The sequence below is a fragment of the Mauremys mutica genome, chromosome 13 (genome assembly GCF_020497125.1).
Source record: "Mauremys mutica isolate MM-2020 ecotype Southern chromosome 13, ASM2049712v1, whole genome shotgun sequence".
In the NCBI taxonomy this organism is placed as follows: Eukaryota; Metazoa; Chordata; order Testudines; family Geoemydidae; genus Mauremys; species Mauremys mutica.
This window is the reverse complement of record NC_059084.1, coordinates 24385137-24409321: the sequence shown is the minus strand read 5'-3', so window position 1 is coordinate 24409321 and position 24185 is coordinate 24385137. Positions and strand designations below refer to the sequence as shown.

General features: G+C 49.7%; 1 protein-coding gene across 6 annotated transcripts in view; it reads left to right on the top strand.

Moving 5' to 3' along the window:
• L3MBTL1 (L3MBTL histone methyl-lysine binding protein 1) overlaps positions 1-22278 on the top strand; it is a 61540-nt gene extending 39262 nt beyond the window's left edge. For all 6 annotated transcript variants that reach the window (XM_044986449.1, XM_044986448.1, XM_044986447.1 and 3 more), the window contains 8 exons: positions 485-595; positions 1120-1234; positions 2316-2415; positions 3925-4122; positions 11967-12013; positions 15518-15675; positions 16688-16750; positions 17726-22278. In XM_044986449.1, the coding sequence (XP_044842384.1) occupies positions 485-595; positions 1120-1234; positions 2316-2415; positions 3925-4122; positions 11967-12013; positions 15518-15675; positions 16688-16750; positions 17726-17860 (927 nt within the window). In that variant the 3' untranslated portion in view covers positions 17861-22278. The remainder of the gene's footprint in view (positions 1-484; positions 596-1119; positions 1235-2315; positions 2416-3924; positions 4123-11966; positions 12014-15517; positions 15676-16687; positions 16751-17725) is intronic.
• The last annotated feature ends 1907 nt before the right edge of the window (positions 22279-24185 follow it).

Genomic DNA, 24185 nt, shown 5'->3' with positions numbered 1-24185 from the left:
GGGCCCCCGTGTCCTTCCTGGACCCGGTGCCCCATTATCTGGGGTGCTTCCCCCCTGGCAGTATGCCCCTCAGTCTTGGGGTCTCTCCTCCTTGGGGAACCCCCACCCCGTATCCTCACCTCACCTCAGTCTTTGGCTACTGCCCAGTCTCCATCTAGCCCCATTCACTGAGGCAGACTGCAGTATAAGCCACTCATCACAGGCAAGGTTGGGTTTGGACCTGCTGCTTCTGTCTACCCCTTTTGGGCTGCCCCCTGCAACCCCAGTACCTATTCGGCTGTGACACTGTAGTTTTTTTAAGTGTAGACATAGTCTTTGATGGCAAGTGTGTTGGAGAGAAGCTGGGTGTGTTCAAAGCTCCATGCTGGATGTGGCAGACCCAGCCCACAAAGAGGGAGGGGCTGGGGGAGGTATACAGAGAGGGATAGTAAAGGCAATAGGAGCTTGTGGGCTGCCCTCTGACCCTCTGCATTCTCTGCCCCAGCGGCCGCCCCACAACTTTCTGGTGAACATGAAACTGGAGGCGGTGGACAGGCGGACTCCCTCCCTCATCCGCGTGGCCAGCGTGGAAGACGTGGAGGATTACCGGATAAAGGTGGGTTTCCCGCTTTCTGCTTAACTGCCCCTGTAGCTTGCTCCTCCTGCTCACCCCCATCTTATAGTGACTGATGGAAAGATTTGAGTGCAAAATACATGTGTGTGTGTGTGTGTGTGCGCCAGCCAGCCGGCTTGCACACCCCCGTAGGGAATCTCAGGCTTTTCTCTTCCTAGGAGCAGACCCAAATTAAGGCACCGCCACATGAGAACCTCTGTGACCCTGCTCCCACCCCTCCTTGGTGTGGCAGCAAGTTTAGGATGAATGGGGGCAGTTCACACCTCTTGGAGTGATTGTTTCAGGCTGTCTGCAGACTCTGGTGTGCATCTGTTACACTGGGTCATCATCCATGAGGCTAGAAATGAAAGCTGAGATTCTGATATTCTCACATGACTCCAGGAGCTGGGGCCCGGAGCACAGACCTCCAGTGCCTCTGTTTAATGCCAAGAAGCCCACGTGGGTTTAATACTCATTAGAGAGGGACTATGACGGTTAAGCAGTGACCTATCACCTCGTCTCCTCAGGTCCATTTTGATGGCTGGAGTCATGTCTACGATTTCTGGATTGATGCGGATCATCCGGATATCCACCCCGTGGGATGGTGCTTAAAAACTGGACACCCGCTGCAGCCTCCTCTCAGTAAGTACCGGTGCCGATGCCAGTGCTGTCACTGCAGGCCCATCCTGACGGCGCTGTGCCCGAGGCCTCACGCTGGGAGCGTTTGCTCTGACATCGCCTGGCCAGTAAGTGCTAGAACCTATAGCAACCCTGTGCTGTCACTGCCCCCCGGGCCAGTGAGCACATTGACACCATGAGCAGTGCAGGAATACCCACTCCCCAGTGCAACGCCGTCAGAGCGGTGCTGGTATCCGAACAGATTCCAACTGCACCCACTGTGCACCTCTCTCAATGGGAGCTGGCACCAGCACTCCACCCAGCAAATCTCATAGCCCCGCACTGCCCTGTTACGGCAGTGGGCGTTTTGTCAATGAACTGAATCTGCAGTGGTGCCATTGAAGTCAGTGGACTTACTCCAGCTTTATACCAGTGTCAGTGAGAGCAGAATTTGGACCATTCACTCCAATGGAAGCAGGATCAAGCCCTCGGTGTGTACTGGTCCCTGCGCTGATCCCAGCAGGTTTTTATTCTTTACCGCCAGTAGCAGTAACAACCTTTGGTGGTTCTTCCATGGAACCGCTTCCGCTTTCCTTTCTGGGGCAGTCCCAGGTATGTGGCGACTCCCAGCATTAGGCTGTGGGATGGTTTGCAAAGTGACTCTGCTGAAATGGCACCTTCACAGTCAGCAGATCTGCTCCCCATGTGCCTGCAACCTGTCAGTTGGCTCTGGGGCAGACCCTGGGCACAGCTCCCTGAGCTCGGTGTGAGTTCCAGGAGAGGAGGGAGCGAAGGATTGGGCCCAAACGGGGGTTCAGTACTGTCAGCACTACACAGCTAGCAGCACTAAGGACTGTGAGGCCTGGGATCTTTTGCAGCGCTAAGAGCTGTCTCAGCTGCAGGCTGGTGCCAGAAGCAGGGAAAGCCCTGGCTGGAGTTCCAGAGGAGCGCTCCAACTTGCAGAGCCAGCAGTCTTTAAAATCAACGTGTTCACCAAGCACCTGTGGTGGGAAGTGCCGGCACCCGGCTGCTTCGTTGCTAGCCTGAGGTATCAGGCGGGTCATTGTGGCTCCGAACCCATGACTACATCTCTCATTTGCTCTAGGGCCAAAGGAACCAGCTGCTTCTGCCCACGGGGGCTGCCCAACCTTGGGCTGCAAGAGCATCCCTCATACCAAAGGCTCCAAGTACAGCTTTCACCACAGGTGAGCTCCCCACAGGCAGCCCAGGGGTTAGTCCAGGCCTCCTGTTCTGCTGCTGCAGGAGGCTGCAGCCCTGCCGGGCCGGCAGTGAGGGCAGCAAATGGGGGCTCTCCTGTGCAGCTGCTGACCGTTGCCCCATGGAGACTCCCACAGCTCAGAAGTCCCCACCTGGCTATGGGTCCCCTGGGCTCACACACCCCAGCCCACAGATCAACCTGACCCCTCAGGCTCCTTCCACCCAGCTGGCAGCCCTCCCCTCCGTCCCTCTCAGTGCTTCCCCAGCCCAAGGCAACCCCTTCTCTCCTCCCCCCGGGCCTGGAGAAGCGAGAGCAGGGAGACCCCGTAGCTGCAGGGAGCAGGGGTAGCATGTGCTAAATTAACGCCCACCGGGTGTGTAATCCCTGCTCTGGACCTGCCCCCTCTGCTGCCGGAAGCTCACGCACAGCGGAGAAGCCTGGTGGGGCTGGAAAAGCCCCGTGTGCACCAGGAATCCCCCCAGTGGTGGCCTCATGGTCCTGCACCCTGCCAGGCAACCCTACAGTATCTGTGGCATGGCTGATGAGGCAGGACTGGGGGAGCTTAGCCCTCTGTTTAGAAGCTGAAATCAGTGAGCGCTATAAAGCACTGTAGGTTTAATGAGATGTAGCAATAAACTTCCCTGTGCCCTTCCAGATGCTTTTCTGGCCCATTCTCCTGGGACTTCTAAGAGGATCCCGTTGAATCAGGAATGGTAGGAGCCAGGCCCCTGCACTGCAGCATAGAACCGGAGCAGTGGGAGATGTATGCTGCAAAGCCACAAGTCATGAGAAACTCAGATTTTCCAGCCCCTGAGGATTTCTCTAGCCCCAGCCCATTAGCTGATCCCCTGAGACCTCGCCCCTCCTCCCCTGGCTTCGGGGCCTAAAGAGTCGTCTGGGTAGTGGGAAAGAGTAGTGATAATATGACCCCTGGTGCCTGTGACCTGCTCAGCAAGTGCCACGCAGTGCCAGGGTATTCCCATGGGAAGAGTGATGCTGTTAATGAGGCATGGGGGTATTTCAGCCTGTGCAGGCTACAGGGGACCTGTCAGTTAAGCAGCATGCCCATGTGACTGGAATCCTGTGGGATTTGTGCAGGGAACTTTGTCCTTCCTATCCGTCAAGCACTCTGAGTGCCCAGGGCTGAGGCTGTTTGGTGGGGCAAAAAAAAAGGTAATAATAGGAGATATACCAATCTCCTAGAACTGGAAGGGACCTTGAAAGGTCATCAAGTCCAGCCCCCTGCCTTCACTAGCAGGACCAATTTTTGCCCCAGATCTCTAAGTGGCCTCCTCAAGGATTGAACTCACAACCCTGGGTTTAGCAGGCCAATGCTCAAACCACTGAGCTATCCCTTCCCCCAGAGATAGGGGCAGAGATAGGGTAATGAGTAGCTTGGGCAGCAGCAGGGCTCCTGCCCATCTCTCTCCAGGGCTGGTACCCATTTAAAGTGTCTCTTCCTGGTGTAACTCTCCGCTTCCCCTCTGTTCTCCAGGAAGTGCCCAACACCAGGCTGTGATGGCTCCGGACATGTGACGGGGAGATTCACGGCTCACTACTGCCTCTCAGGGTGCCCCTTGGCAGAGAAGAACCAGGGGAGGCTGAAGGCCGATCTCTCAGACACTGAGGCCTCGGCCCGCAAGAGGAACCTGATCGGCTTCTCTCAGCGAAAGAAATCCCGACATCACGGGAGGTAGGGAGAGCGCGGGAAAGAAGCCTGGCCCAGCGGAGCAGACAGCCTCACACAGAGGAGCGTCTGTGTGACGCCCTGGCTTAGTGGGACTTTGTCCTGCTCTGTGGCTGGCCAACAGAGAATGGCCACCTGCCTGAACCAAACTGTAACATAGAATCTCTATGGATAATAATTTAATGCTCGAATACTAAGAATATAGCAGTAGGGATATATTACTGAGCACCTGACAAGGATGGTAATAGTGACTGTGAAATGCTCAGGGAGTTTAGAGAGGCTATTAAAATAAAAAACTCAGTTGAAATCCCCCATTACTACTATCCCCATATTAACTGGGTGCATGTCACCTCAGGATGAGATGCAGAGATAAAGTTTCTTGACACCTTAAATGACTGCATCTTGGAGCAGCTTGTCCTGGAACCCACAAGAGGAGAGGCAATTCTTGATTTAGTCCTAAGTGGAGCACAGGATCAAGTCCAAGAGATGAATATACCTGGACCGCTTGATAATAGTGACCATAATATAATTAAATTTAACATCCTTGTGGCGGGGAAAACAACCACAGTGACCCAAAACTGTAGCATTTAATTTCAGAAAGGGAAACTACACAAAAACGAGGAGGTTAGTTAAACAGAAATTAAAAGGTACAGCACCAAAAGTAAAATCCCTGCCAGCTTCATGGAAATTTTTTAAAGACACCATAATAGCAACGTAACTTAAATGTATACCCCAAATTAAAAAACATAGTAAGAGAACCAAAAAAGAGCCACCGTGGCTAAACAACAAAGTAAAAGAAGCAGTGAGAGGGAAAAAGGCATCCTTTAAAAAGTGAAAGTTAATAGAAAGGAGCATAAACTCTGGCAAATGAAGTGTAAAAATATAATTAGGAAGCCAAAAAATAATTTGAAGAACAGCTAGCCAAAGACTCAAAAAGTAATAGCAAAAAGTTTTTTCACTACATCAGAAGCAGGAAGCCTGCTAAACAACCATTGGGGCCACTGGACGATCGAGATGCTAAAGAAGCACTCAAGGACAATAAAGCCATTGCAGAGAGACTAAATGAATTCTTTGCATCAGTCTCACGGTTGAGAATTTGAGGGAGATTCCCAAACCTGAGCCATTCTTTTTAGGTGACAGATTGGGGTGTCATTAGAGCAGGTTTTGGAACAAATGAATGAACTAACCAGTAATAACCAGATGGTATTCACCCAAGAGTTCTGAAGGAACTCAGATGTGAAATTTCAGAACTATTAACTGTTGTTTGTAACCTATCATTTAAATCAGCTTCTGTATCAAATGACTGGAGGATAGATAATGTGATGCCAATTTTTAAAAAGGGCTCCAGAGGTGATCCTGGCAATTACAGGCCGGTAAGCTTGACTTCAGTACCGGGCAAACTGGTTGAAACTACAATAAAAAACAAAATTGTCAGACACATAGATGAACATAATTTGTTGGGGAATAGTCAGCATGTTTGTTGTAAAGGGAAATCATGCCTCACCAATCTATTAGAATTCTTTGAGGTGGTCAACAAGCATGTGGACGACAAGGGGGATCCAGTGGATATAGTGTACTTAGATTTTCAGGAAGCCTTGACAAGGTCCCTCACCAAAGCTCTGAAGCAAAGTAGGCTGTCATGGGATAAGAGGGAAGGTGCTCTCATGGATTGGTAACTGGTTAAAAGATAGGAAATAAAGGGTAGGAATAAATGGTCAGTTTACAGAATGGAGAGAGGTAAATAGTAGTGTCCCCCAGCAATCTGCATTTGGCCCAGTCTTATTCAACATATTCATAAATGATCTGGGAAAAGAGGTAAACAGTAAGGTGGCAAAATTTGCAGATGATACAAAACTACTCAAGATAGTTAAATCCCAGGCAGACTGCGAAGAGCTACAAAAGGATCTCTCAAAACTGGGTGACTGAGCAACAAAATGGCAGATGAAATTCAAAGTTGATAAATGCAAAGTAATGCACATTGGAAAGCATAATCCCAACTATACATGTAAAATGATGGGGTCTAAAGTGGCTGTTACCACTCAAGAAAGAGATCTTGGGGTTATTGTGGATAGTTCTCTGAAAATATCCACTCAATGTGCAATGGCAGTCAAAAAAGTGAACATAATGTTGGGCATCATTAAAAAAGGGATGAATAATATGACAGAAAATATTATATTGCCGCTATATAAATCCATGGTACCCCACATCTTGAAAATTCAGTGCAGATGTGGTCACCCCATCTCAAAAAAGATGTATTGGAATTGGAAAAGATTCAGAAAAGGGCAACAAAAATGATTAGGGGTATGAAACGGCTGCTGTATGAGAAGAGATTAATAAGACTGGGACTTTTCAGCTTGGAAAAGAGATGACTAAGGGGGGATATGCTAGAGGTCTATAAAATCATGACTGGCATGGAGAAAGTAAATAAGGAAGTGTTATTTACTCCTTCTCATAACACACGAATTAGGGGTCACCCAATGAAATTAATAGGCAGCAGTTTGTTTTAAAACAAACAAAAGGAAATATTTCTTCACACAACGCATAGTCAACTTGTGGAACTCCTTGCCAGAGGATGTTGTGAAGGCCAAGACTATAACAGGGTTAAAAAAAGAACTAGATGAATTCATGGAGGATAGGTCCATCAATGGCTATTAGCCAAGATGGGCAGGGATGGTAGCATCTGTTTGTCTGAAGCTGGGAATGGGCAACAGGGAATGGATTACTTGATGATGACCTGTTCTGTTCATTCTCTCTGGGGCACCTGGCATTGGCCACTGTCGGAAGACAGGATACTGGGCTAGATGGACCTTTGTTCTGACCCAGTGTGGCCGTTCTTATGTTGCTCCTATGAGAGGCAGCACAGCCCACTGGACAAGGCACTGGGCTGAGAGATGGGTTCTGTCCCTGGCTCTGCTGGTGACTTTGGGCACCTCTTTGTGCTTCAGTTTCTCCTCCTGCTCTTTGTTTGTCTCATCTGCTTTGACTGGCAACTCTTTTGGGCAGGGACTCCCTCCTGCAGAGCGTTTGTACAGATTCTGTGGGGTCCTGACCTCAGGTGGGGCTTGAGGGAGCTATTGTAATGCTGCTCCTGACTAATGGAGTTAGTCCTTTTAGCTCAGGGGGTAGAAGTTTAAGTCTGTGATTTGGAATTAGGGTATGTCTACATTTGCATGCCTCCCTGGATAATAGTCCAGGTACCGCTAGCACACGTACCCACACCGAGTGACCATATATGCTGTGCTGAGCACGAGTGTATTCTGTGCACAAGCATATACTGGCATCCACATATACTGGTATCCACACTTTTTCAGTATGCGATGATAGCACTACTATTGCAGGGGTGCATCAGAGGAGACATTCTGGGAAACCACCTTGCTGGTACTGTATGCTGCCTTCACACATTTGGTATCAGCGGCTCCTGGTTATCTCTCCCTTCTGCCTAACTGCATTGAAGAAATGAACCAAGTCTATGAAGATATTGTTCTGCTCCTGCTGACAAAAGTTCATGTAGTCCAGTACTGGCTATTGGACAGAATAAGTCCAGAAAAATTGAAGTCAGCAGATAGATAGATGAGAGGGCGAAGGAAAATCCACTTGGTCCCATAGAACAGTTGAATGGCAGGATAGCAATGGTATGCTCATGAGTGGGGCGCTGCTTCTGGTCCCAAAGAACCAGCACAGGTTGGTGGGACCACATCGTTTTGGAAACCTGGGATGACGACCAGTGGCTGCAGAACTTCTGAATGAAGAAGCAGAGCTTCATGGAGTTGTATAAGCAGCTCGCACCCACCTTCCACTGCCAGATCTCTCATTTTCGGAAAATCATACCAGTACAGAAGCGGGTGGCTATTGCCTTGCCCTTTTGTAAGCTGACAACACCTGCCAGCTACTGTTCAGTTGCAAAACAGTCTGGAGTTGGGAAGTCAACTGTCAGGGTGGTGATTTTACAAGTTTGCCAAGAGAGCAATACTCTAATCTATACACAGGCAGTTGCCATAACCAAAGTCCCTGAAATTATAGTGGGATTTCAGAGGAGGAGGTTTCTGAAATGTGCAAGAGCCATTAATGGAACACATCCCAGTCCTTTGACCACCAAAAAGGGTCAGTGAATACGTGAACCATAAAGGTTACTATTCACAGTTCTTCAAGGCTTAGTGGAAGCCCAGTGTTGGACTCATGGGAAAGGTTCACGACACAAGGATGCTCCGGAGATCGGAATTGTACCACAGGGAGGAGAAGGGACTCTATTCCCCTGAAACAATGTGGTTCTTTCCCCACATTCCTCACGTACCTGCTTCTAATGTGGTTCAGGAAGCTGTAACTGAACGTTGCCAATCCAAGAAAAAGGGAATTCAACTATAGACGGAGTAGCTGTAGAATGATGGTGGGGTGCACCCTTGGACAGCTGAAAGCTCGTTGGCGATGCCTGCAAACCTGTTTGGATGCCAGTGAAGCCAACACAGTTTGCATTATCGTGGAGTGCTGTGCCTAGCATAACATGTGAGGCCAAAGGTGAATACTTCCAGAACAAGTGGGCACAGGACAGATCTGGCTTACAAAGCCTACACAGGCTGCAGGTGCCCACCTGTGCGCACACTGTTCCTAGTTCCTGGCAGGCAAGGGAAATTCGTGATGCTGTTTACTCGTACATTGTGGATCAACATGGAGCCAGAAGGTGACTTGGGACTGGACTGAAGGGCACTTTTGTGATGCTGTGGCGCTCCTGGAAAAGCTCAGTAGAGCAATGCCACATTACCGGTATTGTGACATACCTTGGTGGATTGGGATCCCCTGCAGCTGAGAGTGACTAACTGAAAGCAGAAAATTGGGTAAGGGCCCTCAAGATTAACACCTCTGGCTGTGGTTTTGTGCTGCAGAGAGTGTAATCATTGAGCAATGTTTTGTTCTATGTCCCGGTGTTTTATGGGGAGTAATTAAGCATTGTTAAAGTAATTTGAAAGCAGTTCTGCACGGGTTTTGGGAGGGGTTTTACACATTCCTTCTTCACAGTGCTTATCCAGTGCTATGCACAAATACACACATGGCTGCCAGTGGTGACGATTTGTTGGAGGGTGGTAAAAGCTCTGTTTAGTATCATGTATCTTCACTGTTCATTTCTTATTAAATCATTAACTAAAACTCCTTTTATGGCTGTTAACTTCTCTTCTGGTTTTCATTCCGGTGCTTTGGACAGCAACAGTTATTTCACAGCTTAGCTCATTGCCCTTGAATCCTGTTGTGTTGTTCTGTCAGTGCCAATAAAGCAGGTCCTTCAGGGTCCTTCTCTCCTTGCTTCTGCTGCTCCTGTCTTCCTGCCAGAACGGGTTCCCTATGGAATCCTGGGACATCGAAGACAAGGCCAGTGTCCCATTTCATTTATTCTTTCGAAGGAGCCTCCAGAATTCCCCCACATCATGAAACTCTGCTGCCGAAGGCCACAATATTGATACTTGTCAGGATCCCAGAAACGCGACTATCACAGCCCCCTTCCATCAGACAGCGTTTGCAGCCCACGAGGAAGGAGCCGAGGGCAGAAATGGTAAGATACCTGCAGTACTGTTGTTCAAATTGAGAGTGCAGCAAGGGGCTGGTTGGGGTGGGGTTGAGTTCCTTTCAGGGGTTACGTTCCTAGTTGCCTATTTCTTCTTTAATGGCTGGCCATCATCTGGAGAACTTAGCAGCATTCAAAACACTGGAATGGAAAAGAGAGAAGTGGCTTTCCAGTCCAGTGGAGGAGACCCGGCCATCTGTGAACGAGAGATGCTTCTGTTAATGGTCACTCCTCTACATATTGCTGAATGTAGGGGTCTGGTGAGCTACGAAGGTGGACCAAGAACATTTGTCCTGCCATTAAATCTGAAGAACCACCTTGAATTTCTGCTACACCAGAATTTTTCTGAATTATGCTAAAGGTCTGGGAGGCAATTGACTGACTGTATTATCAGCTAGCAGATTGAGCTCCCATGGAAGAGGAATAGAGAACCACAGAAAACATCCATCCAACCCCTAACCTTCTCACCTTGCCGGCAAGTCCGGCCCCTGTGTCCAGTAAACACCATTGAAAAGTGCAGGGAAACAGTCCCAAGTGTATATTCTTCCCTAAACTTTTGGATTAACACTGCACGCCAGTCGCCTCTCCACTGCTAAGGGACAGGGCGCTGAGTTTGTGGAACCACCAGAGCAGAGGCTTCACCCACCCATGCTTCTTCTGGCTACTTCAGAGAGACTTTGCGTGGGGAGAGACCAGCAGCAAGGACTGGGAACAGTAATAAATATTTGCAGTGGATACAGGGGGAATGGACTGCTTTGACTTTACTTGGACAGACAAATGGTTCCTTTTCCCTTCCCAGACCTAGGCGGGCCACCACGCAAGCCATCAACCACCGCACCCCTTTCTGCATGGCACCCGTTTGCAAGGAGAAGGAAAGAGGGAGGGAAGGGGTGTTTTGGGGGTCTTTAAGCAATCATAAATGTCATAAGACTGTTCTGTTCCCTCCTTCCCTTCCCCCTCAGTCCATGTGGCCCAGGGACTATCGCTGTTCAGAGTGCTGGCTGAGAAATGCACAGACACGGGGCACAATGACTGCTTGTTAATAATCTGTTATAGCTCCCCTGACATGCTTTGCACTGGTTCATGGCATTTCTGTAAAATCATTGATTTGCAGCTGTGCCTCGTTCGGGGACCATATTGGGGTGCAGTGGGGCAGATGGGGGGGAGGGCTGCCTTCAGGCACGTGTTTCTGGAGCAAGAGGAGATATTTCCAGGGAGTGTGGGGATTTATTGTAACTTACCAGCCTCAGATTCTGGTTCCTGCCATGGCTCGGGGTCCCCCACAGGCTGCTCAGGGGTCAAGGTGCAGAATCACACACTCCTGTTCCTCCAGGTCTCTGGGACTTCCCCCATGGTCCCTGCTGCCTCGTTGCCTTGCCCCTCATCAGCGTCCCGTTGTCTGATGAGACCAGCAGGGCTGAGGAGGGGTCATGATTCACTTCAGGATCACTACTCACAGACCCAGATAGCACCCGGTCCAGCTCATCGTAGCAGAGTCATGTGCTAGGGCCTCTCCCAGAGCAGTTGCTGGAGTCCTTCACCCTTCAGTACAGGAGCCTGAGGGGCTTCATGTGCTCCTGGCACTGGGATGGACTCTGGTGAATGCTTCCTCCATGAAACCTCCCGGTAGAGCTGTGTGTTCTTGCTGATACGGGTGAAGTTGTGAAGGGTGGTGTCCTCTGACCACACATCGATCAGCACCCGCGTGTGCTCTTCAGACCATACAGCAGCTCTTGGAGCATAAGCCGTGATGGCTGGTGCTGATTAATACAGTTAATGTGAGACTGGATCTTAAGACCTCAGCGCAGGTTGCTACTATCGCTGGCAAGGGGGGGTTAGCGAACTTTAGATTTGGGTAAGGGTGAAGCAGGAAAGGTATCAATGCAAGGTGGGAATGGGGCTGGTGGACTTGGTACACACCCTTTGTCCATGTCCTCAATGGGCTGTAGAACAGGTCTGGGGCCATGCCACAGCACTGTCATGTACGTACCCAGATTCCCCATGCGTATTAGATTTCCTGTACTACACTGTCCTTCAGGAACCTGCTTTAGATGTGGACAATAGGGGGGTTATGGCACAACAAGGCACATATAACCGTTATAATCACAAGTGTAGGCGTAGCCTTAGAGGTCCTTGGTTCAATCCCTGCTAAAGGATTGTTACCTCTGTCGGTCATTTGACGGTGCAGTCCTCGCTGTGCCGACAGGCGGTGCAGTTAATGAACACACGCTGGTTCCTACAGCACCTCTGAAATGCTAAAGCAGACAGCTTGCAAATAAATCCTCTCTCGTCTCTCTAGAGGGCGACCTCCAAAGTATCGGAAGATCCAGCAGGAAGACTTCCAAAGTAAGCACCTTGTCCCTACGCTGCTGTCTTTTCATGGAGGGAGGAGGGTCAGGGTGGCCCAAGGGCTTGGGAAGGGGATAGAAAGATTTTGACCCCAGTATCACCAGATTGGACCTGGCCCATGTCAGCAGCAAGCCCCAACGCTGACGGCTCTTTGGTGTCCTCTGTGCAAGGAGTTGGCGAGCGTTGGTCTATTTCCTGGTGGGCAGGTTGCATAACAACCACCAACAAAAAATCCAGCACAGTTCGCTTAATCTCAGCAGGGAGGCCAAAGAATGAGCCATCCTCATGGCTAGAGCCCGGGCGGCAGGGCTGAGCGAGGCACATTGGCAAAGCGGTCTGGAGATGCTGCCACTGGTGCGGCTCCTGCTATCCCTGTTCTGTAGATGCAGAAAGCCCTGCTCTGCAGGGCTGTCATGGAAAATCATGGAAAGTCATGGAATATTAGGGTTGGAAGGGACCTCAAGAGATCCTCTAGTCCAACCCCCTGCTCAAAGCAGGACCAATCCCCAGGCGCTTGTTGCCCAGGCAGTATGTTCACTCCAAATCAGCAGGAGAGAGACTGGGAAGGATCCTGTGCTGAACCCGGGGGTGTGGCTTTGGAACGGCTGGTCTGCCTTGGCTGAACTGCCCTGAGATTGGAAATAGAGACCGAAGTGAAGATCAGGATGTGGGGCCAGGTCCTCAGGTGGTGTAAATGGACATAGCTGCCCATGACTTCATTGGGGCTACCCTGATTTCTACCAATGGAGGATCTGGCCCCTGTAATGTGACTTGATTGTGTATAGAGGCTGGGCTCCCCATAGTGGGGCCCATGAAGGCCCTGACTCAGCAAACCTCGTAAGCACGTGCTTCAGAGATGCACAGGCTTTAAGGACAGAAGAGACCCTTGTGACTCTCTTGTCTGACCTCAGAAATTAAAGGTACCATAACTTCCCCATGCACTGCCTACGAGAGCCAACGCGGGTGGGATTTAAGCACACGTTTGCAGTGCACGTGCTTAAGGGCTTTGCTGTATCAGGGCCTCAAGCTGGACCCAGCTTTACTGAAACACGTGAGACATACGCAGACTGAGCTATGAACTCCTCCAGCCAAACGTGCACAACTGCCAGCTTGACCCCAGGGATGTTTGGGATGGGAAGTGACTCTCCCAGCCCTAAAGTACCAGCCTGCGTAATTTCTCTCCCTCCTTCATCTTTCCATTTAAAGTTGTTTAATATTTAGGTCTGACTGTAAAACCCCTGTCCTCAGCCTGTCTTTTATCCCTCACGTAATGCCCAGCTTGAATGTTGAGGTCCAGATTGTTAAGGCTAAGATTTAATCAGGGGCATTTTTAGTAAAAGTCATGTAGTGGTCAAGGACAATAAACAAAAATTCATGGTCCCTGACCTGTCCATGACTTCTACTAAAAATACCCCTGACTAAATCTTACCTGCTCCTAGGGTGCTGCTGCTCTGGGGGGGTACCCGGGGCACCGCTGCTCCGGCGGTGGAGGCTGATTGCCTCCGGCTGCCTCCGGGGCCACCCTGGGACTGCTGCTTGGGTGGCCCTGGGGTCAACCGCACTGGCCGCTGCAGCTGTGGAAATCACAGAGGTCACGGAAAGTCATGGATTCCGTGACCTCTGTGACAGACTCGCAGCCTTACACATTGTCATTGGGCTTCTTAATAACCCCCCCCCCAGAACTGGAGACCATTAGATAAAAGGCAGAGTGTTATTAACACTTATGGATCCAAAGGAAGCATCGTGTATTAATATTCTGGGCTGTGTACTGCCCCAGGAGATGTCCCTTTGTGCAGTGTGTGCTTTCTGGGAAAGCCGTGCTACAGACAGCGCCAAGCTAAGACTTAGTGCTGGACTTCTCTGCCTCTCCCAGGCCACTCTGGTCCTGAGCACAGAACACCTAAGGAATCTGCACCGGCAGATCCACCAGCCCTGCCCCTGTTTCTTCCCTGGTCTGAAAGCCCTGCGACTAGTCGGGGGAGCTGCTGGAGAGCTGAGCTCCACAACCCACAAGCTATGCCTCATCTCACAGCAGAACAGACTCCTCTCTGCTGCTGCTATGCTGGGGCAGGGTCTGTCCCCTGCTGCATGTATACTGATTGTAAACTGCAACCCCCCACCCTGTAGCGGTGCCCCTTCACTGTAGCTGGCTGGCATGAATGCTTACGGGCATCTTTGAATAGATCCCCAGACCAGTCTTTTCTTTCCCTCTTTCTGCCCTGCAATCCCCCCTCTTACCACCAGAGGGTTCGCTGATACTTCAGCATGTGACCAATGTAGCCAAATGTATTGGAATGGTTTTTAATCTTTCATGCCACAACCTGAAAGCTAATTCCATGCCATCCCTTTGTGCATTATCACTGTGAGCAGAATGAGCTGCTGAGTGGCCACTAGGGGACAATAGCAGCTTTTACAGGAAGAGCTGATCTGATAGTGGCCATGCCTAGAGCCCTCCTCCAGAATTCTGAATGAGTGAAACAAATGAGATCACTGATAATGAACTCAGGAAAGTCCTTACTAAACTCATTTAGTGAGAGAAGAGACCAACCTTGGTAAAAAATTAAAGGGACAGAGTTCGGCCTGAAATTCAGCTTTGATTTGAAATGAAAGTTGGTGGGTGGGTGTTTGCAAAACGGACTGTTGAACAGAAGTGTTTTCATAATTAACAACAACAAAAAATCATGAAATCAGGCTTTTTGAATGTAAACATGCCCCCGCCTCATAGCACTGGGAACCTACAACACAGCAGCCAGGGGCTAGGGCAGAAGAAGCAGAAAGTGACACCATCTATAAACAGAAAGTTCAGATCTTTAAATTCTTCACAGTTTAACTACTGGTAACCCAAGTAAGGAGATATATATAATTGTCCTTACATATGTACTTATAAAATATATGAACCTATTGTAATAGAGAGACACGATCAAGTTAAATAAGCGCAGTCTGTTCTGCATTAACTATTGCTAATTGACCATTTTTTTTCTCTGATACAGCGTAACATCAGTCATGTCATGATAAAGAGATTTGCAGCATTACTGTAGCCATAGTGGTCTCAGGATATTAGAGAGACAAAGTGGGTGAGTTAATATCTTTTATTGAACCAACTTCTGCTGGTGAAAGAAACACATTTTTGAGCCCTGAAGAAGAGCTCTGTGTAAGCTCAAAAATGTGTTTCTTTCACCAACAGAAGTTGGTTCAATAAAAGATATTACCTCACCCACTTTATCTCTCTAATAAAAAAAGACACCATCACGATAGAAATCTTGATCGTATCCCTTTGTTCTGACACGGTTGAGGTTCCATTGTATTGGAGAAGAATGCCATCTGTTTAGCAATAGTTAGCACAGCACAAACTGTTCTTATCTGATACCTGAAACCCCTCCAGCTTCTGCCTTCAGCCCCCATGCCTCCTCAGCCCTTCTTTCAGGCATTTCAGGGCCTTCAGGATGAGACTGGATTTCCTTGGCCCTCCGCCTTGAGTAACGTTTTGAATTTCTTTGCCAGCTATTTCCTCGGACAATATGCACCAGTCCCTCTTCATGTCAGCCTTATCTGCTCACCCTGACCGCTCCCTGTCCCTCTGCTGGGAGCAACACTGCAAACTCCTGCCAGGGGTGGCTGGCATCACAGCAGCTACTGTGGCCAAGTGGACCATTGATGAGGTGAGGGGGTTTCAGAGACGGCTGGAATGTAGACCAGGATGAAAGAAATAAAGGGTCAGATTTCTAAAGGCACATGTGCAAATCCCCCAGTGCACATGGCTGACTGTGTGCACATGCCCTCCCTGGCATGCTCACACGCTGTGGTTCATGTCAGGGTTAGGAAACAGCGAGGGTGTCCTTTCCCCCAGGGGGAATCAGCGAGGGTTGCCAGCGGGAGCTGTACAGGTTCCACAGCCTCTCCGATTCCTCCCAGCTCTCTGCTCCCTGTGAACCACTCATCTCACAGACTCGGTCTCAGTGCCCCCACTCATCCCAGCCACTGGTCTGATTGACGGGTACCGCTCTTCTCATGTGATTAGCAGTTTCCAGCTTGGCTGGAACCCATCGCTTGAGGCTGTGCAAGGACATGGCCAGCAATCAGCTATTTACTTATTTATTTTATTACACATTTTCCAATAAATCTGTTTTTTTGGGTGTTTTTTTTTTTTTTTGGTAAGTGACAACTTAAAGTTGAAATGTAAACCTCAAATCGCAGAGAAAGAGACAAAAGTCAATCCCAACCCCTCCCTAGCCACAGTTCTACCTGAGCTCCTTATTAACGCCTGCTGCTGCTGACAAACACTGCTGTACTCCCCCACCCAGCCACTCTCGGACGCTCCCGCCACGCTGCCTCGCACTGCACTCTTCTCAGAGATCTAAGGCCTCGGCCCCTAATGCTCCAGGGCCCATTGTTTGGTGAGTATATTTGTGAGGTACCTGATGACCTGTTGCCTTTCTGTGGACAGCAGGCATCTGCACTCAAGTATGGTAGAATAAAAGACTCTTTGCATCCCGTTCGACCCACGGCTTATACAGAAAGCAGCAGATCTTGGCTGGAGCAGGACATGCAGAATTCCGGAGACTCCCAGCTCTGTGGCTTGTCTTCTTAGACCCTGAAAAGGGAGCTCTGGCAGTGGGATTTCAGGCAGGCTAATTCCCTGATTCTGTGTTTCCCTCCTTGTCTCTTCCAAAGGTCTTTAGCTTTGTTCAGACGCTAACGGGTTGCGAGGACCAAGCCAAACTCTTCAAGGATGAGGTAGGGGGAATGGGGCTCAGTGCGTGGGTGAGGGGAGCAAAGGAAGCCCATTTGCAGTTGGAGGAGGATGGGAGAACAGGCTGCCTACATGGTTTCCTGCCACCAGCCTCTAGGACTCTGCCCTGTTGCTGCTAAAGCAACAGTCCTTGAGAGCATTTGTTTGGGATAGCACCGGCGGCAATGAGAGCAGAACCCACTGATAGTGACCTCGGACTGCATGGATCCATCCAGATATAGTCAATAGATACGGTGACACTCTCTGTATGGGGCAAGCCCGGTCCCCTGTGAGCAGGGGCTTGAGGTAGGAGAGCTCCAAGGGGTCAGCGGGGGAGCAGAAGCAGAGCTGCGCTGTAGACAGTGCTGCAGCCTTCTCCCAAATGGCCCATGGGTCTGCTTAGTCCCAGGTCCGCCCCCCACCCCTCAGTTCCTGTTGCTGGATCTCTGTTACTAGGGATGATGTGCCTAGCTGGAGTCCCAGACCCAGGCTGTGTTTGCAGCTCCAGTGGTTGCAGAGATTTTGACCCACACACAGAGCACATCTGACCTGGACTCGTTGGCAGAGAGAATCACTCGGATGCTCGTTCAGAGCTGACTCAGGGTGCTTTGGTTGCTAGAAGCATCCCAGCCTGTCCAGTAGATGGCCTGCATTTTTACCTGCTGTGGCACCATTTTCCATTGCCACTTACCAGCCTCCTAGTGTGATGGGGCTGGGGAGGAGGTTAGGCTTTTCACTGAGAAGGAGGCAGGATCATATGTCCCCTGTTTGTAGCATCCCTGGCTAGTCCATCCCAAGAGCCACCTTGCTGGCCACGCTCACACATCCGCAACTGTGCATCTCGTCTCCCCCCCTCCACCACCCGCTTTGAAGGGCGTGCTTGTTTGAACACACGGCCCTGAGGGGAGGGGGTGGGGATGGGCAGCTCTGGAGCCCAGATTTCCCGTGAGCCACCAGACCCACCCCCCTCTCTCCTGCAGATGATTGACGGGGAGGCGTTCCTTCTGCTGACGCAGGCCGACATCGTCAAGATCATGAGCGTCAAACTGGGCCCAGCACTCAAGATCTACAACGCCATCCTCATGTTCAAAAACGCCGACGACACCTTAAAGTGACCACACCCCACAGCCCGGGACTGCCCTCAGCACTGCAGCTGCTAAGCTGTCTGTCTGGCTCACTGGAGCGGAGACCTTCCCCACTGTAGCAGCTGTAAAATCCTGCACGCTCCTTCTCTCTCTGAGTCACCTTCTCTGTCCTTGCACCAAACCCATCTCTCTCTGTCTTTCTCTTCCCCTGCCCTGTTACACTTCTCCTCTGGCCTGGTGGGGGAGCTCTAGTCGGGGTACCACTGACCAGTGCTCTCTCCCAGATGCTTTTAAAGAGACAGAACACGGATTTGAGACGGGATGACCCCCTACCCTTCAAGCACTTCTGACTGACCCTCTTCCATAGGATGACGTGTGTGTATTTCAGGACTGATGAGGTACCGGGGAGAAGGTGTGGGGGTTGAGGGATAGTGTTGCTGCTCAAGAAACCAAGATCAGAAATTTTGGTGATCTCATAAGAAATAAACTGCCTCCACACACCCTTCTCTCACACATGTGAGTGCACACACGCTCGTTTAGAGGGATGACTCATTTTCCCTTTTCTTAGCAATTGAAGAGGATTTTCCCAGCATATTTCACTGCGTTGGGGCGGGTATTTAACACTCTTTCGAAGGGACATTCTCAAGTAGCTTTTGATAACATTCCATTTGTTTTCTCTCCAGTTTGTGACTCTCCCTTTGAAGCTGGGCAGTAACTTTGCTTTGCCCCCGCCCTGGTTGACCTTCGCCATGAGGCCAACTTGAATTTTCTTCGATTTCCTTCTGTTTCTCATGGGGAATGAGCCCATAGTGCTATTTATGCTGCAGATCTCTTTGCTGCTGCGGGTGGGGGGGGGAGAAAGGGGTCAGTGTTTTATTGCTATTTATTATTTGTGCTGCAGTAGCAGCTAGGAGCCCAAGTCGTGGACCAGGACCCCACTGTGCTAGGTGCTGTACAGACACAGAATACAACAGTCCCTGCCCCAAAGATCTTACAGTCTAAGTATAAATATACCAGCCATGTCAGCACAGCTCTGGGAATAAGGGTAGTCAATTAAGTTGTGCCCCCTCTGCTGGGCAGGTGGCTGCTCTGCAGCACAGACATCCGTTGCAGAGGCAGAGTGGCCTTTTCCTTTCTGTCTCAGTGGTGGGTTTTTTATTTTCAGATCTCAGCAGCCCTTTGCCATCAAACTGTAAGAAAGTCAAGGTGGGCCAAATTTTTGTCCTTTGCTACTTGACACACGTCCCCCAGGGACAAGGCTTGGAAACTGCTTTTTCAAATGACAATCACCTGCTGGTTATTAACTAGACAGTCTCTTGGGATTGTCTAAGAAAAGGTCAGTGCAGCGTGTGTGATGGCGTGCGACCAATTGCCTTTACTTCAGCCATGTAAAAGCTTCCTGAAGGACCAATCAGAAGAGGTGTAGGCTGGGGAGAGGGACCACAGTCCCCAATCCGCGCTCTGTCAGGTTAGAAATATTTGCATTCCCAAGGTCTGCAATTCCTTAAAGGAATCGACCTTTTCCTTTGCTTCCCTCCCCTCCCCACAGTCATTGAAGACAGGGATGAGAGCTCCTACCATATGCACCAGCAACATGTCTCATAGCAACATGGCATATGAAGTTCACTTTCATGTACATATGGGTCAAATTCATGCTAGGCTTCCCATGGAAATGCAGCATTTGACTCTTTTTATTATTGACTCTTTGGGGTCACATTTGACCTGCCATTCCAGTATTTGCTGCTTGCTATTCATGAGAGACTTTACACAATTTGTGGGTTTTTTTGGTAAGCGTTTGGGTTTGTTTTGCAAGTTCTCTTTCCTTCCCTTTCATTTTCTTCCATCTGTTCAAATGCTGCCATATGTTCGTCTGTGGGGAGAAGCGAAATGGGAGGAGAGGAGTTGTGGGCTCTGGACCCAATCCTTCCATAGATGCAGCCTGATCCTCAGCAAATGGTGCCAAACCGGCCTCCACGTCCAAAGAGGAGCTCTTCTCCTGGTTTGCTGTTGGTTGGGAGGAGAAGAAGATGAGGAGCGGCCTTGGGATACAAATATGGCTTCAGCTTTGGGACTCTCCATGTCAACCTCCCCTGAAATATTTCCAAACTTCATCCTGAATGCAAGCAAGTCTCCTGGTTAGCTCATTATATCCTTGCACAAGGCTCAGTCAGTGTCTTTATAGGAAGCATCTACTGCAGAGAAAGAAAGGAAGAAGTCTCCTGTTCTCATCAGCTGCATCTCAACCTGCTAAGTGACTACATTCCTCTTTTAGCTAAAGGTGAGCTAAGCAGGCATCATGCTGGCCGGATGCTGGAGGGGCACTCTGGGTTCGGCACTGGAGTGGAGTGTCGGATGCCTGAGTTGTGCTCTGCATTTGAAGCTACGATAAAAGATCGAGTGGTTGGTTGCTGTGGAGGCTGTTCCAATAAATGGGCCCATTTTGAAGGGAACGGGAGCTGTAAATGTCCGCCCAGGATTGTCTCCCTAGAATCTCAGTGGCCAATGGGATTAAATCTCCTGTTCTATTACTGAAACACTGGGTGACCTGTTCTCTGGCTACCTGACAGACTTTCAGATGGATTTCTGGGCTCCTGTGAAACTAACTTCCTGATTACTGGTGAGACTGTAGGTTATAGCCACCTGAGAGCTCCACGGCCAAACTGTGCCTATCCAACCCTTGCATACAGTTTCTAGGAGATTGACCTGAACGGCTTTCTCAGCTCCTTGCAGTGTAACCTTGGACACAGACCGGACTGGACTCGACTGGTATGCCCACCTGTAGGAATGGTCTCTCGGAGGGAATTCTCTTGGGTCAGAGCTCTCCAGAAAGATAATCCTCACTGGAAATATGAAGTGAGATAGAGTGTATGTCTGTGTGTGTGTGTTTGACAGTGTTCTTATATCACACTCGCTTAGCTGCTGCCTCAACCATGAGTCCATTCCCCTCTTGGGTTGACTATTTGAGGTATGAAGCTTCTGAATTGGTCTGGGTGAGAGAAATACAGATTTTGTAGACGGCCAAGGGCTATGTACTGTTAAAGCTTGTAATGTTATTTTCTTAAAAAAAACAAAAACCCAAAGCAGTGTGTGTATGTGTGAGAGAGAGCAAGAAAATCTATTGATGCTATTTCCTCTACTGTTTGTCCAACTCTGTTTTCTGTGGCACGCTCTCTTCCCTGAAGGGATGTGGTTCTTGAGATGTGGCAGCACTTGTGTGGGAGCAGAAGGACAGCTCTTTCCTGATTGGAACTGGTTGGGAATTATCTGTCTAGATGGTTTTTTGTCAGAAAACGTTGACTCATCAAAATTGAAACTTTTGGTGGGAACATACCGGTTCTGAATAAACTTTTGGCGGGAAGGTTCCTCAGGTCCAGGATATAATTTCTGGTCAAAACCAGAGAGAGATCCCAGAATTCCTCATAACCTCCATAGCTAGGATACACATGGACTTGACCCTGGATCTCCCATAGCCCAGCTGAGTTCCCTTGCCATGAGGCTATGGTGTAATCTGGGGGTGGGGCTCTCTCTTTTTCTTTTTTTTATTTTCTTTTTTTTTTAGAAGCTCTGAAAGCTCTCAGTTTTGTCCCAGTGCAGACCAGAACATTTTTTTAAATCTTAAAAACTGGATGGGAAAAACGTTCCCTGCCCAGCTTTCTCCCTGACCCCGATGGGAAGGCTGAGAAGGAGGAGTTTTATCCTCTGTTATGAACGCCTCGTCAAAATCAGTGTCAGTCTCTGCGGTGCGTTCGTGCCAAGATCTCCTCCCTGTTTTAAACTAGTTAGAAGCCCCACCAGCGGAGGGAGCCTTGAGGCCCCTGCATAGGAAAAGCTAATGCCCCCACTGAAGGTCTCAGTCCTTAATCTCCCAACAGACCAAATGTCTCACTGGTGGCACTCTCAGAATCAATAGAGTTTCACCAGGGATGAGCTTGGCCCAGGAGTCTTCTCAGCGCTCCTTTTGGGGGAGGCTAGAGCAGCTAAAAATGTCTCAAATGGACTTCTGAGTTGCAGCCTCTGACTATGCCTGCCCATCCTGAGGGAAGCGTAGGGAAGTTGGTGGGACTGGGACCTAGTGGGGCAGAGGTGGCACAGAATTATCTGCTGGGGCCAGGCAGGACCATCAGCCAGTCCTTCGCCCCGTGACGGCAGCAAATTCCCCTCTCACGTTACCGCCCCCAGTGACGGTTGCCATCGGGTGCTGACAACAGCTACGTTGACTGTGATTGTGACACTCTGCTGCCCTGCGAAGGCTGCCAGCATTATGTGTGAGCTCAGCCAGGCGGTGGGGCTGGCCCCTGCTCTGGTTCTCATTCCCATTCCTATAATCCCCGTGCCAGCCCAGCAGCCAGGCCCATGGGACGGGAGAAGAGCACAGTCCCCACACTTCTAGGATTTGTATGACTTTTACCAGATACAAAGTGTCCCTGGGAGCAACTCTTGCTTCTGGAGCAGCCTGGGAGAACATGGGCCGGGGTGGGGTGGGGTGAGGGGTGTTCTGGTCCTGTGCAAAAAGTGTCTGCCCAGTGTCATGAGGAATTTTCCAAGTCAGCAGGGCTGACTATAGGATTTTTGGGAGACACAGTCTCTTCCCCCATTTCCTCCCCATCCCTTTTCCTCCATTTATTCTTGCCCTCCCCGCCCCTCCCATGTGAGGGGATGGAGAAGGAAGCAGCAGACCCTTTTCCCAGATTCCCATAGCAGACAGAAGGTCTGATGCCTGATTCTTTAATGACAACCTGTCAGCTAGACAGCCCATCGCTCTTCCCTTGGCTAGCCTGGAGATAGCAGCAGCCCTATCACCACATGGACAGTCTAAGGCAGGGCCAGTTGGAGCACACAGGACCATGGACCTCAGTGGGGTTTGGTTCAGGGCCCTGTAAGGCAACACAGTCCCATGTCCAATTCGGGTCTGTTCCCAAAAGTGGCGGTGTCTCTTGATGGGTTGGGTAGTGGTTCTGCAGATCAGGGGATTGAGCAGAGCAGCTTTCAGCTGTCAGGGAGGGATTTATTCCTTCTCAATCACACACTGGTAATGGGGCAGCATTTTGCTAGTCAGAAACTTTGTGGGGGGAGGGGAGGGTGGGAAACAGACTAGCTAGGAACTCATGGGGGGAAAGATTGGGGTGTCCCATCTCTTGCTTCTTTCCAGAACTATGATATCCAAGCTATTTCTGCACCGACTTCAAGCACTTTTTAAAAAGAAAATAAATCCAAATTGTCCAGGAGGTTAGGTAGCTAGGAGAACTCAAGGAGAACCTTTGGACTTGAGTGCAATGGTGGAAATCAGAAAGAGGAGGAGGGAGCCTTTGGAAGTCATTACTTGGCTGGCTTTTCTTCTTCCTGTCGTCATAATTTCTTGGGCTGACGGTTTATCCCTCGGTGCCAAGGAAAGGGTACTAGTAGAAGCCTGCAGCCCAGCTCTGCCCAGCCCCCCACCCCTTTATTTTGGGGAGTGGGGTTTGCTGTTGTTTGGTTGGGGGGAAAGGGGCTTGTGTTTTGGAAGGCGCGTGTTTATGACAACAAAGCTTTTTTGCACTTTCATTCATTTTGCACTCGTTTAATTTCTGTTTTTGTTTTTTGGGGATTGGCACCTTTTTTTGTGTTTTCATGACGAAAATATTCTCGTCGTCGCTGGTGCAGCTATTCTGGAACTTTGTGTCCTGAGTATACAGAGGATTAACAAACAAACAAATCAAGATGTGATGTGTTTTTGTCAGTGTTTTAAAATACAATAAATCAATGTGAGCGATGGAATTATACAAAGCTGGTGCCTGGTTATTAATTCTTAGCCCACGTGTTGCCCTTTTCAGCCAGACCTCTCCAAGTGCTCTACAAAGGAAGGTAAGTGTCTTTATCCCCATTTTGCAGAAAGGGAAACTGAGGTACAAAGAGGAAAAGTGATTTGCCCAAGGTCATATAACAGAGCTAGGAATAGAAACCAGGTCTCATGACTCTCAGCATAGTATTCTGTCTACTGGCCCACACCACCTCTTGCTGCACAAGGTGCTGTTTAAGACAGAATATTGCACAGCCCCAGCCACCAATTAAAATTAAGCCAGGAGTACAAAGACCAGGCACATCCCATATGGAGGACAATGGTAGATGAAGTCCAGGGCCAGAAGCTGATCTCGGTTATGGCACTGAAGGACATGGAGTTGCTCTGGATTTGCACCATTGGAATACAGCAGAATTGGTCTCCATGGGGGGCAGTCTCTCTTCACCCTTTCTGGCTGGGGCAGATGCCCATTGGAAGGCTGTGCAGAAGTCCTGTAGGGTAAGGGGAGGCTTGACTGCAGAGGGGGTGGCTGATCCATGCCCAAGGAGAGAGCGGGTGCTTCAAGCCTAGAGGAGCCCA